The following is a 13,757-nucleotide window of genomic DNA, read 5'->3' on the forward strand; positions in this document are numbered from 1 at the left end:
TTTTTTTTTTTTTTTTTTTTTTTTTTTTTTTTTTTTTTTGAGACAAGGTTTCTCTGTATAGAAACCTGGCTGTCCTGGAACTGGCTCTGTAGATCAGGCTGGCCTTGAACTCCAAGATCTGCCTGTTTTTGCCTCCCGAGTGCCAGGACTAAGGATGTGGGCCACCACACCCAACCCTATAATTTATTTGAATTAATTTAGTTTCTGTAGTTAGTGCTAGAGGTTGAGCCTAAGGCCCAGCACAGGCAAGTGCTGTCCCCCTGAGTGACCCTCTGTCCTCTTTTTCTTTCTTCTGAACATGAGACAGGATCTCATGTTGCTCTAGCTGGCCTCAAACTCAGGACTGTGTGTGTGTGTGTGTGTGTGTGTGTGTGTGTGTGTGTGTGTATGAGACCTTGAATTTCTGATCCTCCTGCCCCACCTCTTAAGTGCTGAAATTATAGGCCTGGGCCACCACACCCAGTTTATTGGCTGAGGAGATGGAATTCAGGAGTGGGGAGGGGGTGGGGTGTGAGGAAGAAGGGAGAGAACACAGAAAGACAAAAGAAAAACCCTAAGATACTGTAGTCTGCTGGGCACGGTGGCACACAACTGTAATCCCAGCACTGGGGGAGGCAGAGGCAGGCAGATCTCTGAGTTCTAGGCTAGCCTGGTCTACATAGTGAGTTCCAGGACAGCCAGGGCTACACAAAGAAACCCTGTCTCGAAAAGCCAAAACACAAAAACAAACCAAAACAGAAAGGGTACTGTAGACGTACTGTCAGGAGCCCCTCTAAATAGCTTTCCTTCCGCACATTCACACAGGCATACTCAAACACAGTTTTTGTAGCTTCCTGGAACCATGACTCAGAAAGCTGTGAACACTAAGTGTGGGACTCACTGAATTTTACCCGACAGCATCCAGCACATTTGCCCTGGCCATTACCCATTCTTCAACAACGTGAACTTCCCTTTTTCACATGACCCTCGTCAAGAGGTCATCTCACAGTGACTGACAAGTCTCCTGTCAGATGCTCCAAGCTAACTTGGTTTTCCCGTGTATGAGAACACTGCACAGACAGCCGGGTCTGCAAACGTCTATACTCTGAGGACAAGCTGCTAAGCCACCCATGCCTCCTGGGCAGAAGCCACCCCCTCCCCCCCCCAGGCTGGCTCTCCTGGGAGCCTGCAGGGTGCCCGTGACCACCAAGGCCTGGGTCACCCCACAACCGAAAGTTCACACGGGCCCTTGCTTCCTCGTCAGCTGCATGGCAGACTGTCTTTGGAAGAGCAATGCATCGCTTGCATTTTCCTCTCTTGAGACTGTTCTTATTCCGTAGCCAACTGTCCTTCGATTAATATCATGCCCGTGCCAGCACTAGACCCTGGCTATCTGCATGTGTCTGCCTCCCGAGCGCTGGATTTCGGGGTGAGCCTCACACCCTGCTTGTCTCTTTTTTGTCTTCGTTTCTTCACATGGTAGGGTTGCCCTAGAATCTCTGTGTTGGGTGGCCCTGAGCAGGGCTGTGCCACTTCCTGGGGAGCACCGAAGCACCTGTCAGGTGGAGGACACATACCCACAGAAGGGCTGCTCCGCCATCGTCCTCCCACACCTTCTTAGGAAGAGCCAGGACCTGCTGGTGCGGGGTCCTGCTGCCAGCTGCCCCTGCCCCGTGCAGACGAACTCCCTATGGCCTCAGCTCGAGCTGTGTGAGCTCAGCCCAGGCTCTCTGGTTCTGCCCTGGAAACTGGGAGATGGGGACCCCTAACTGCAGGGGTGTCTCTGCAGTTAGGACCTGTTAACTGGATTCTTGACAGCCTGGGCCTCAGCACTGCTTCTGGCTATGGCCTTGGGTGCACCCTGGGGCCTCAGTGGTCCTCCTTGTGACCTGGAAGGTAGAAGGCAGCAGAGAATCAGACCTGCCCAGCGGCCAGGCCGCCGTGGTGGCTATTTGTTGAGGACAGACAGGGCTATGTTTATCTGGCCTCCTGAAGGACAACTGCTAGTCTAGCAGCCTGGACATTCCCACACCACACACACCCCGCTGGGGCGGGGAGCTCGCCTCTGTGCAGACTATACAAGGAAAGGGGATACCAGCAGCTGCTGGAGTGCCCTCTCCCTGGGCGCAGGGCGGGCAGCAAGAGGAGGAGGTCCCCGGTGCTTCCAAGACACTAGGGAACTCGGAGTATGGGAAGTAGCCTGCCTGGCCACCCACTGTTGCACAGGCTAGACCTGTCCTTCAAGGCCTCCCATCCCCCACCCTGCCCCAGCCTGGACTGGCCATGTTCCATCACCACCTGTTCCCACCAGGGGGCAGTAATGAGCCTTAGGCTAGCACCGTCATGGTCCGTCACCGGGGTCTCCACATAGTAGAGGCCTTGAAAGGGGACACCGGGTACTCAGAAGCACTGGTGACAGGTGGGCAGGGAAGGGGCTCGCTGGAAAGAGGGTCAAAGGATGGCAGCCATGGTCTGTCTGGAGCTGGTGCAGAGGGAAGGGGTTAAGGTTGTCAGTGCAGAATCTCATAATAAACTCTGAGGCAGAGCTGAGGTCCCGGCGTCCCAGGAGGCCAGGCTGCTTTTCATGGGCCTCAGAGAGCGGTGGCAGAGGCCCAGCCATTAAAAATTATGTAAGAGGAGACCAGGCGTGATGGCTCACAGCGTTAACCTCAGCACCTGAGAGGCAGGGGGGAGGGGTGGAGCTCCGTGTGTCCGAGGCCAGCCAGCGCTACACAGTGAGACACTTAAGAAAATGAGACAGGATCTGTCAGACTAAAGAGATGAGTGGAGTGTGGTCCCATACGCTCTCCTGAGCAACACAGAAGGGCCACACACTACGAGAAGGGTGGGGTTCCAGGTGGTCCTGCTGGCTGGCTTTGTGACACGTGGCCCATGACCGAACACTCTGCACTTAAGGCTAAGATGGCCCAGTACTGACAACCTACTCTCTCCCCCTCTTTCCTCCCGTCCCCTCCCCTCCTCTCCCTTTTCCTCTCCTCTTCCCCTCCTTCCCTTCAAGGTCTTACTAGATAACCCTGGCAAGCCTGGAATTCAATATGTAGACCAGAATGCTCTCAAGCTCACAGTGATACTCCTGCCTCTGCCACTCAAGTGCTGGGACTGAAGACATGAACCAGCCAGGAGGCAGAGGCGGGCAGATCTCTGAGTTCGAGGCCAGCCAGGGCTACACAGAGAAACCGTATCTCAAAGCAAACAAACAAAAGCCAGCATACTGGCCCCCAGCCCTTTTTTTTTTTTTTTTTGAGAGAGAGAGAGAAAGAGCCGAGACAGTGTCTTTTGTAGCCCACACTGAGCCTTGGCCTCCTATGTGCTGGGATCACGGCACATGGCACAATGCCCAGCTTTCTTCTCTGCAAGCCATCTCCACTGGGTAAGCAGGCCCCTTGTGGGTCCTCAAGACCCGGGTCCTCAAGCCTGTTCCTGCTTGCATGCAAGGAGCTCTCCAGCAGGCGGCAAGGAAACAGCAGCCCAGCCCCTTCGCCCACCTCACACCCGTTGCCCCTCACGCCCTCAGGTGACGCATCACTTGAAGATTGACGGCGATATCGCTCAGACCACGCTGGACCTCACCAACACCCACTGCAAGGTGGACATGCATAAGAAGACGCTGCTGGAGCTGGACAAGGAGGTGAAGAGGTTCAACGACCTCATCACCAACAGCGAGAGTGAGATCGCACGGCGCACGATCCTCATCGAGCGGAAGCAGAGCCTCATCAACTTCTTCAACAAGCAGCTGGAGCAGATTGTGTCGGTGTTGGGGGTGAGCGGCGGACGTGGGGGCTCGCAGACAGCAGGCACCCGAGTGTGCGTGTGCGCGTGTGTGCTTGTGCTCCAGGCCACACAGGCCTGCTGGCGGCGGGAGGCTGGAAAGGCTGGGCTGGGTGACACAGCCGCCCCCCAGCCTCTGCACCCGGAACCTGAATTCCGCATCTTTCACATCTGGCAGGAGCCTTCTTGTGATTTTGTTGGTTCTGTCTGTTGTGGGGCAGAGTCTTTCTGTGGCCCTGAGGCCTTGGCTTGAATGCCAAGTGCCGCCACGCCTGGGTCCCTTTGATTTCTCTTCATGGCTTGTGAGCCGCACAGACACAGATGGCCGACTGGACGGACCTACTAACTGCCGCACCAGGTTGGCGGCCTGATGAGCTTGGGGGCCCCGTCTCCCTCTGTGAGGGCCTCACCTATCTCCCAGGCACCCATGACCTAAGGGCCCACTGCAGGCTCCAGGTCCTCAGGTAGACCAGGCTGTCGGGGAGGCCCTGTGCAGAGGAAGCCCTAAACCCCGATGGTCTTGAGCCAGAGGACAGGGCACAGAGGCTCCTTGCAGGTCAAAGGCTGTGCCCACGAGAACCTGGCACCTCAGAGCCCGTGAGAAGATGAGGGTCTCTGAGCCCTCAGAGTAAACGCCCTAGTTCATGATTCTCCATAGCCCACCCCAAAAGAAGGCCCATCGGGCGTTAGCTCAGCCGGCACCACAGTAACAGCCAGGCAGCTTGTAGCTGCGACCCCAGTGCTGGAGTCTCAACAAGCAGGGAGCTCCAGGTTCGGCAGGAGGCCCTGTCTGAACAGAGTAACACTCAGTGGGGAAACCTCACTGCCCACCCCATGGCCACGTTCACGCACGCACACACACACATGCACGCATGCGCGTACACCACACATATGGAATAGCAAAAGCCTGTGGACCCTGAGGCTCATGCTGCGCCATGATTAAACCCCTCCAGGGGGAAGAGCTTGGACCCCTAGAGCTGGAGATCAAAAGGCTGTCGAAGCAGTCGGAAGAGATAAACGGGGTATTGGCTGAGGCGCAGGTGAACTGGCTGCGGCTGCAGCAGGACCTGGTGCAGGTCACCAACGAGCGCGAGGAGCAGATGGTGTGCCTGGACCAGCTCAAGAAGGACATGCACATCATGGAGCAAAAGAAGCTTCGCGTAGAGAGTGAGCCCCGGGGAGCCCGGGAAAGGGGCGCAGAGAGGGAGCCCCGGGCGCTGGGAAAGTGGCTGTGCAGTGCCAGGCTCCTCTAGCCCGGTGACTCCCAGCCAGGGTGCCAGCTGTGACCCCAGCAGACAGTGGGATGAGGCTGTGGGCTTGGGGCTAGCCTGGGCTACAGAGTAAGATTCCCCGTTTCAAAACAAAAACAAATCAAACTATGAAAGTGCTAAAGTCACCTGGTGTGTCAGTGCCACACGCCTGTGCTCCTGAGGTCCGTAGGGGATGGGAACAAAACTCTCCTTCAAGGGAACTCTGAGGTCTGTGGACTCTGACAGATGCAGCCAGTGTCCTCCCCAGCTAGAGTTAGAATGTTTGTCCCCGCCCACACAGGCCTCAGGAGCACGGTGAAAGCCTTTAGCCACCCAGAGCAGTGGATCCCCCTGGTTGTCCCCGAGGTCAGCTGAGGTCAGCTGTATCTGAGACCCAAGGACCAGCCAGGGGCTCCTTCACCAGGGGTCACCAACACACAGCACCCTGCTGGGACATCCTGAGCCTCACCAGGCCCAGTTAGGCCTTCTCTAAAACGCTGTGGAGTGACCCTGCCTGCCCACTTCCCAGAGCTCACACCACACCCCCTGGCAGCCTCTGGCTCCACATGGCTACCTACTGGGGAGGGTCCAGTCTGAGAGGGAGGAGCAGGGTGGGAAGCCAGAGCTGGGCAGAGATAAATGCACCTGCAGACCTGGCTCTGAGCCAGCCATCCCTGCTCTCCACCCCGACCCCTGCTTTCTACCCCTGCTCTCCACCTGTGCTTCTGCAGCACAGGGTCCTTGAAGTTCCCTCCTGGGACCAGGCTTTGGGAAAGAAAGTCCAGGAAGAGACCCAGCCTCGCTGGGTGTGGTGGAGGGACACATACGTCAGCCAGTCAGGAAGGGGCCATGGGAAGGCATAGCTGCTGCCATCCATCACCCCTCCACTTGCCTGTCCTCCTCAGACAAGATCGAGCAGGAGAAGAGGGAACAAAAGGAGATTAGCCGCCACATGAAAGACCTGGGCAATGACCTCACCAAGCTGAACTCGCTGTTGGACAAGAACCGCTGCAGCTCGGAGCAGCTGCAGCAGAGCAACCTGGTGGCCGAGACAGACTTCGTGCACATACTGAAGGTTGGCACTGCCCGGGTGTGGTGGAGGGCTCACTCTCCAGGCACATACCTCCTGTAGTGGCTCAGAGGGATCAGAATGTTAGTCTGAGGCTTCGCTGTGCCTGAGGGACTCCAGGGGCCACAGCCTCGAGCCTTCCTCACAGTTCTCCTTGGTCCCCACAGAAAGCAGAAAGAGAGAGCATCCAAATGCAGGAAAAGCTGACACAGCTCCAAGAGGAAAAGGCCACCCTCCTCAACAGCCTGGTGGAGGCCGAGTGAGTAGGGGGCACGGCTGTGTGCTGGCTCTGAAGGTCACGGGGCTTGCGAAGGTTCTGTGGGGTTGACTATCAAACATTGGCACTACTGAGGGATCTCTGAGGGCCCCGGGTGTGGACCCAGGAGAACCACACATAGCCAGACAGATCAGCAGAATACCCCTCGGCGGCAACTACCAGCCAGGCCAGGTAAACTTTGAGATAAACATTATAAAAGGTTTCCTATTTTTATGGAAAAAGGTAGGCTTACATAAACTCAACCCTAAGCAGTTCACACTATTAGAAAGTATTGAGAGTAGAAAAGAAAAAAACAAAACAAACAAACAAACAAAAAAACCAGGGAGACGGCTCAGTGGATGAGGAAGTTCACTGAGCAAGCATGAGGACCGGAATTCAAGTCCCCAGCCACCCATGCAAGCAGCCAGGTGTGGCCAAGGCTGTCCATAGCCCCAGCGTGATGGAGCTTGGTCTAGCTCTAGGCTCTGGGAGAGCCCTTGTCTCCTGAAAATATCTGAAGAGTGATGGGGCAGGAAACCTGATGTCCTCTGGCTTGTGTGCATGGCTAAATGCCACCCCTACACACACCTTCAACTATTTGAAAGGGAAAATTCACGTAATTTCAACTCTGCTCCTTGGCCCCCTCCCAGGTGTGGGTGCGCATGCGTGCGTGTATGTACTGGGGATGGAATTCAGGCCTTGCACATGCCAGGCAAGCGTTCTGCCACTGAACCCTACCCTGCCCACAGCACTCCTTCATCAGAAGAGAGCACCCTGGAGATGTTTCCTTCTTGTTCTGTTTGTAGCAAACCCTTCCCTCTGAGGCAGCTTCACCTTGTGGTGTCTTTGCAGTTTTGCATGCACGTCCACCTCTCCCGTGGAAACAGTTGGTGGGCACATGAGGGCGCCCCTTGATTGACAGGAGCGTTCTAGAAGGGATTGAAAAGGGATACTGTGACCAGATCTGCATTAATGCGGGTACACACACACACACACACACACACACACACACACACACACACACACAGTGGCTTTAGGGCATTGTTCTTGGTTACCTTTTGACAGTTTTTACCAGTCACATGTACATTCTCAGCTCCTAAGTTATATACCCCACCGCACCGCCTCCCCCCTCCCTGAAACTACAGTTACAATCAGCAGTGAATCACCACATGGAAGCTCGGAACTGAATCCAGGCTCAGGCTCTCCGCTAGAGCAGCCCTTGTTCTTAACTGCTGAGCCATCTCTCCAGCCTCAATCTCTAATCTCTCCCTCTTTTAATTCTTCCCTCCTCCTCCTCCCCCTCCTCCTCCTCTTCCTCCTTTTTCTCCTCTCTTCTCTCTTTTTCCCTCTCCTTATCGACAGCCCAGGGGCAGAGGTCTATCTGTCTCAAAAGCTGGCAAACATTTCTGTAAGGAGCTTGAGTAACGATTTTTTGGCTTCGTGTGCCGCACCCCTCAGCAGAGGGGTGGGGGTGCTGCCACCCCAACTCAAACTGCTCTGGCCCTGATGCTGTCTCTCCCGCCTCTGAAGACACCAGATCATGCTCTGGGAGAAAAAAATCCAACTGGCTAAAGAGATGCGGGCCTCGGTGGATTCTGAGACCGGGCAGACAGAGATCCGAGCCATGAAGGCTGAGATCCACAGGATGAAGGTGAGCAGGTCTCAGCCTGTGGGCACGGCTGGTCGGGTGTGCTGCGGGTTGGGCCACACGGGAACCACTTAGCCACCCTGCCGGTGGCAACGGTGGAGACTCCTGGGGGAGCCGCTGCTTCACGGTGACTGCCTTCCCTCAAACAAGGCTCTGTGCCGTCACCACCTCTCACACCAGGACCTGCCTGACCTTCAAGGTCTGCAGAATCATCTCAGGACGGCCGGACCCGGGATTTTACACACGTCACCTCATAAAATTTTGTTTTATCTTGACTCCAAGCAGCTAAGGCCCTCTGATCTTCACAAATATTTGTTGTAAAGCCGTTTCCCAATCCACTAACCCCCTGTGGGACAAGAAGAGCCTCACATGGCCTGGTGTGGTAGTCACGTTCTTAATACCAGTAGCTTGGGGCCAGCCTGGTCCACACAGCAAATTCCAGGCTAGCCAGGGTGACATCGTGAGACCCTGTCTCAAAACACAACAAAAACCAAGTCATACGACAAAAGGTTGAGAGAGCCCTCATGTCTCATGTGTAGCAAGACCTCACTAACTTTAAGAACAACTGAATCATAAGTGACCATCAGTTTAAGGTTCAAGACCTTAAGGTCAAGCATAAGAGCCATTAGTGGCTGGAGAGATGGCTCAGGGGTTAAGAGCACCAGCTGCTCTTCCAGAGGCTCCAGGTTCGATTCCCAGCACCCACATGGCAGCTCACAACCGTCTGTAATTCCAGTTCCAGAGATAAGGTGTCCCCTTGTGGCCTTCACAGGCACCAGGCACGCACATAGTACAGATACATTGTATATGCTGGCGAGGTACATGTATATGCAGGCAAATCCCCCACATACTTAAGAGTAAAATCTTAAATTATAAAATATTTTAATTTTTCAGCCAATGATTAGATTAACTAACCAAAGAGACATCATTTTTCCAGTGGCGTTTATTATGTAAAGGCCTGTTCAGCTCTCAGGCGTGAGCTGAGCTAGGATGCAACTCGGCCTTAAAGTATTTGTGTATGTATTCAAGGCCCAGGATTTGATCCATAGTGTGGCTGCTTGGAAGGACCTGCAATCACCTAGAAGACAACTGGGCACACCTGTGAGGGATTACCTAGATTAGGCTCACTGAGGTCACAGTAGTCACCTGACCTGTGCTCCTCACTGTTCTATGGACTGTATCCTTAGAACTGCAAGCCAAAGTAAGTCCCTCACTCCTTAACATATATAATAGTGTGTGTGTGTGTGTGTGTTTGTCCATTTCCCCGGGATGTGTGCACATGAGTGTAGCCTGAGGAGACCAGAATCATCAGGTTCCCCGAGCTGGAGTTACAGGCAGTTGTGAACCACCTGACGGCTCTCCAGGCCCCGCCCCCACCCCAGGCTGTTTGGTCACTGATGTTGGATGATCTGGTCGTTGGTGAGGACCCTTCACCTGGCTGTGCACCGAAGTCTAGCTAAGCTTGTGCTCACAAGTCCCCACAACCATGCGGACTGTAACCCTAGGTGTGTCTGCTGCTCTTTCCCCGTTACGGGTCCCTTCTGCACCGAGTAGAGTTTTTGGAACCGGTTGGGGGTCCCCAGAGGAGTAGACCCCACGAGGTGTTTGTGCAGTCACACCCACCCTGCCAGTAGTGCGCCTGCACGCTAAGACAGTCCCCTAAGAGGCCTCGGGGGTCCAGCACCAGAGTCAGCCCAAAGCCACAGCCGCAGCCCCAACACGGAACACGCCGCACCCCAGCCCTAAGGGCTCCCGGCACCTTTCACCCCAGTGGACAGGGCGGGTGTTCCTACCCAGCCCACAGCTGCTCCTGCTCCTGCACCTGCTCGTCGCTTCCACAGCCTTCCTCACGGCGCACCCAGCTACCTCACACGGACACATAAAAGCAGACATTGCAGTCCCGCCCCCTGAATCCCGGGATGCTGAAGGTTGCATAAGAACCCTCGCTCTGGGGAGGCCGGTCACATCAATTTTCGAGTGTCACGGGACAGTGTCAGAGCTCCTGTCACCTCCCCAGTACTGGGTGTCGGCTGTTGTCGGCATTTATTTATTGCCCTCTTGTTTTGTCTTGTTTTGTGTATGTGGTGCCTGCACATCCGTGTGTGAGCACTTGTGTGTTTGTGTGTGGTAGTGTGTGTGTGCCCGTGCATGTAGAAGTCAGGACATCCTTAGGAACATTGGTTACTCCCCTGAGACAGGGCCTCTCACTGGCCAGGAGCTCAACCATGAGGTCACACGGCAACCAGTGGGTCCAGGGCTGCTCCTGCCACAACCTTTCCAGCCCTGGATTACAACTGTGCACAGCCACACCCAACACTTTGGTGTGAGTTCTAAGTGTCAAACCCAAGTCTTCACATTTCTGAGGAAACCCTTGACTGACTGAGCTACCTCCTGAGCACCCCACCCCCTTTTTAAAAACAAGTTCACTCCTACGAAGCTTTCACACAACAAAATAAACGAATTTAAACCAGCTACGAACACTCCCGTGACTCCAAACAGCTCCCGTGCACCCCACGGTCCATGCTCACACCACCCATCCCCCAGCCTCTGTCTCTAGACCCTCCACCCAGCCTCCTCCAGTGTCCCCATCTTCTCACACCCAAACAGTTAACCTAGCCACGCCATTGCTCAGCACACATCCACCTCTGGGCAGATTCTACCCGCCCTGGCAATACGCCAGGCGTCGAGCCTGGTGTGCTCCCCTTCCTCCCCTCCTGCCTTGGCCGTCCCTCTCCGTCCATGTGTGCTGACCCCCAGCCTCCTCGTGGCCCTCTCCACAGGCCTGACACTTCACTGGCCATTGTCAAGGGCAGCCATGGGGGATGGGCCGCCCACCTCAGTCATGCCTTGCCCCACCCAGCCTGCGTCCTGTGTCCCCAGGTGAAACACGGACAACTGCTGAAACAGCAGGAGAAGATGATCCGAGAGATGGAAATGACCGTGGCCCACAGGGAGAACGTTGTGATCCAGGCCGAATCATCACGCAAAGCTGACAAGAAGATGATCACCAGGAACGACTTCCACTTCCAGCAGAATGAGCTGCGAAGGAAAATCAGGGACATTCGCAAGGTATGGCCACTGTCCCCCTCCTTCCTCGGCCCAGCACTGCGCCAGGGGCGCGCCCAGGCTGCCCGTCTGTGCTGGAGGTGGGGCATGACACCCGTTAGGGTTCACCTTTCCTCACTGCGCGAGACACAGAGTGGCCACCGGCCTGCTCTGGCTTGTCCACTCTGAGGGACACGAGAGGAGCAGCAGGCATCAGATCTCGGTCCCTAGGAGCATGCTTTCCCATCTTTCCTTCTCGCCGTTCCTTCGGGTTGGGGTCGCTGCTGCTGTGTCACGGGTGTGACAGAGGCAGAGGAGGGAAGAGAGAGCTCTAGGCGTGAACAAGCCAGTTCCTCCCACACTGCGGACACACACTGCTGCACCTTCTGGCCGTGGCCCCAGACCGGGAAGGGAGACGCGTGTCCCCACGCCAGTCCCTGCCCAATGAAGAGGTGGCATCTGTCAGCATGCCCGTGCTTCTGAGCACGCTGGCCTGTCACTGGGTGTCTGTCTGGGTCCAGCAGGCCATCCACACCAGGCACCACCCAGCACTGCAGGAGGCCACCTCCCACTGGCAGAAACAGACTCTGAGGATCCTGGAAGAGCCTTGAAAAAATAAAAAAAACAAAAAACAAAAAGCTCATGGACTCTAGAGGAGGGAAGACCAGCTGATGGTGTGGATGCTCCGTCCCGGAAAGAGGACTTAGCACCACTCCAGGCCCAGGCCCCCTGGCAACCGCCAGACCAGAGCCCTGGGGAGAAAGTTCGCAGCTGTTCCAAGGCCTCCACCAGGGTCTGTGGCCTTGGGTGTCTGTGGGACCTGTTAACGCGCTGGGAGACACAGGAGCAGTACACCTCCTGGGCTGAGATGCTTAAGTGAAACAACTAGTTACCTACAGTGTGGTAGTGCTAAGGACACCATGAATGTGGTCTCAGCCCCACCGCTCCCCTGGTGGCTGTGGCACATTATGTCACCCGTCTGCCTCAGCTTATAGTCCTCCAGAGAGCCACACAGAGCACCAGGACAGCCCCTGTAGGAGCAGGACATATGGCGCGCACCAATGAGCCACTCAGGCAGATGCAGGAGAATTGCCTCAAGTTCAAAGCCACTTCAGGCTAAATATGAGACCCTGTCTCAAAACAGTAGAAATGTTAAAGGCCTCTCTAAGGTACCTCCTGTATAGGGAAAGATCAGCTAAAAAGAACCATTCCAGTGGACGAGCCTGGAAGCTTCCAGAGTGAAGCGGCAGAGCGGCCATTCTCAGTCTTCCTGTGCTACACCCTCCTGCCTCTCCTGGTTTTTCCTCAGCTTCCTGCTGCATGTCTGGCCTAGCTGCCTTCCCAGTCCCCATCAGGAGCTCTTTCCTCTCTGCCCCACACCCCCAGCCAGCCAGCCTTTCCTCCCGCCCGTCACACGCAGCCCTCCTCCATCTCTCCTCAAAGGGGGTCTTTTCATCCTCCCATCAGGCCCTCCTGAAGCTCTGTGTCCCTGGGAAGTGGCTAAGGGGGGTTCCTAGGTCACCTTTACCCAGACGCTGCCAGGACCTTCCTCATCGTGGTAACAATACTTCCCCCTAGGGCCGCAGCTTCATCCCTGCCACACTGCTGCCAACATGGGCCCCAGCCCAACCCTTCCACCCTTCCTTCCCACACAACCTCACCCCTTCCTGGCTCCAGCATCACTGCTGACCTCGGCTGTCCCCACGCTCCTTCGGATCACAGACTCGCACAGACTGCTTCCCCCATGTCTTCCCCGGTTGGCATCGTGGACCCTGGGGTCTCTGAGGCTACGTCCCCCACCCCCATATAAATCTGTAAGGTCTGTGGCTGTTGGCATGAGATGCCCCCATGCTCCTGGGCATTTGAATACAGTGGTCCACAGTTGGTAGCACTGTTTGGGGAGGTTTGGGGGGCGTGGCCTTGCTGAAGGAAGTACACCAGTGGTGGCAGTGAGGCTAAAGACTACGTCCAGTTCACCCTCTCCGCTTCATAGTTACAGTTTGAAGATGTGAGCCCTCAGCTTTCTGCTCCAGCCACCGTCCCTCTGCTCTGCCATCATGGGCTCTTAAACCTCCAGACCTGTAAGCCCAAATAAATCCTTCCTTCCCTCAGTGGCCTTGACCATGACGTTTTAACATAGCAACAGAAAAGTGACTAATACAGGAACTCCTCCTCCTCCCCACCAGAACAAGCATTCTGAGGCACGGGGCCGCTCCTTAGCTGGATGCCTCTAACTGCTGGGCAGCCTGGTGCAGGAGCCCACCCGGTCCTGTTTCTCTCCTAGGCGACAGACGAGTGCGTCAAACACATTTCAGATCTGGAGGCAACTCAAAAGCTGCTCAACAGCACTCTCCAGGAGAGGCAGCACTCCCTGTCAGCGATGCAGAATGAAACGGACATTCTCGAAAATGAGATCACTCAGCTCTCGACTCTCAAACGACAGGTAAAGATCTGGGAGGTCCCTGGGCCTGAAGCCCCCAGGTGGGGTGAGAAGCATGTGGGTCCCCAGACGGAGACATGCCTGCGCCCAGCTGCCTGCATCCTTTGCGACCCGTTCCCACCGCCCATTTTGATCTTTACCTGTTATTGGCTGGACACCATTCTGCTGCCAACGCAACTGAACAGAACAAAATTCCCAGCTGTGCTGAAGATTACATTCTTGGGACACAAGGATAGATGATGTCAGGGCCTCAGAGTAGAATCAAGGGGCTGAGTTTTTGA

At 55.5% G+C, this 13,757-nt stretch overlaps 1 protein-coding gene across 3 annotated transcripts in view; it reads left to right on the top strand.

The window, feature by feature from the left end:
• Nucleotides 1-13,757, top strand: part of Ccdc40 (coiled-coil domain containing 40) — a 40,176-nt gene that overhangs the window by 24,980 nt on the left and 1,439 nt on the right. For 2 of the 3 annotated variants that reach the window (XM_055592546.1, XM_055592547.1), the window contains exons 14-20: nucleotides 3,515-3,760; nucleotides 4,722-4,935; nucleotides 5,924-6,093; nucleotides 6,255-6,346; nucleotides 7,874-7,994; nucleotides 10,872-11,060; nucleotides 13,321-13,479. In XM_055592546.1, coding sequence (XP_055448521.1) covers nucleotides 3,515-3,760; nucleotides 4,722-4,935; nucleotides 5,924-6,093; nucleotides 6,255-6,346; nucleotides 7,874-7,994; nucleotides 10,872-11,060; nucleotides 13,321-13,479 — 1,191 coding nt within the window. The other variant, XM_055592548.1, reaches the window with a different exon arrangement.

Source organism: Psammomys obesus, unplaced genomic scaffold (assembly GCF_907164565.1).
Source record: "Psammomys obesus unplaced genomic scaffold, mPsaObe1.curated_primary_1811, whole genome shotgun sequence".
Classification (NCBI taxonomy): Eukaryota; Metazoa; Chordata; class Mammalia; order Rodentia; family Muridae; genus Psammomys; species Psammomys obesus.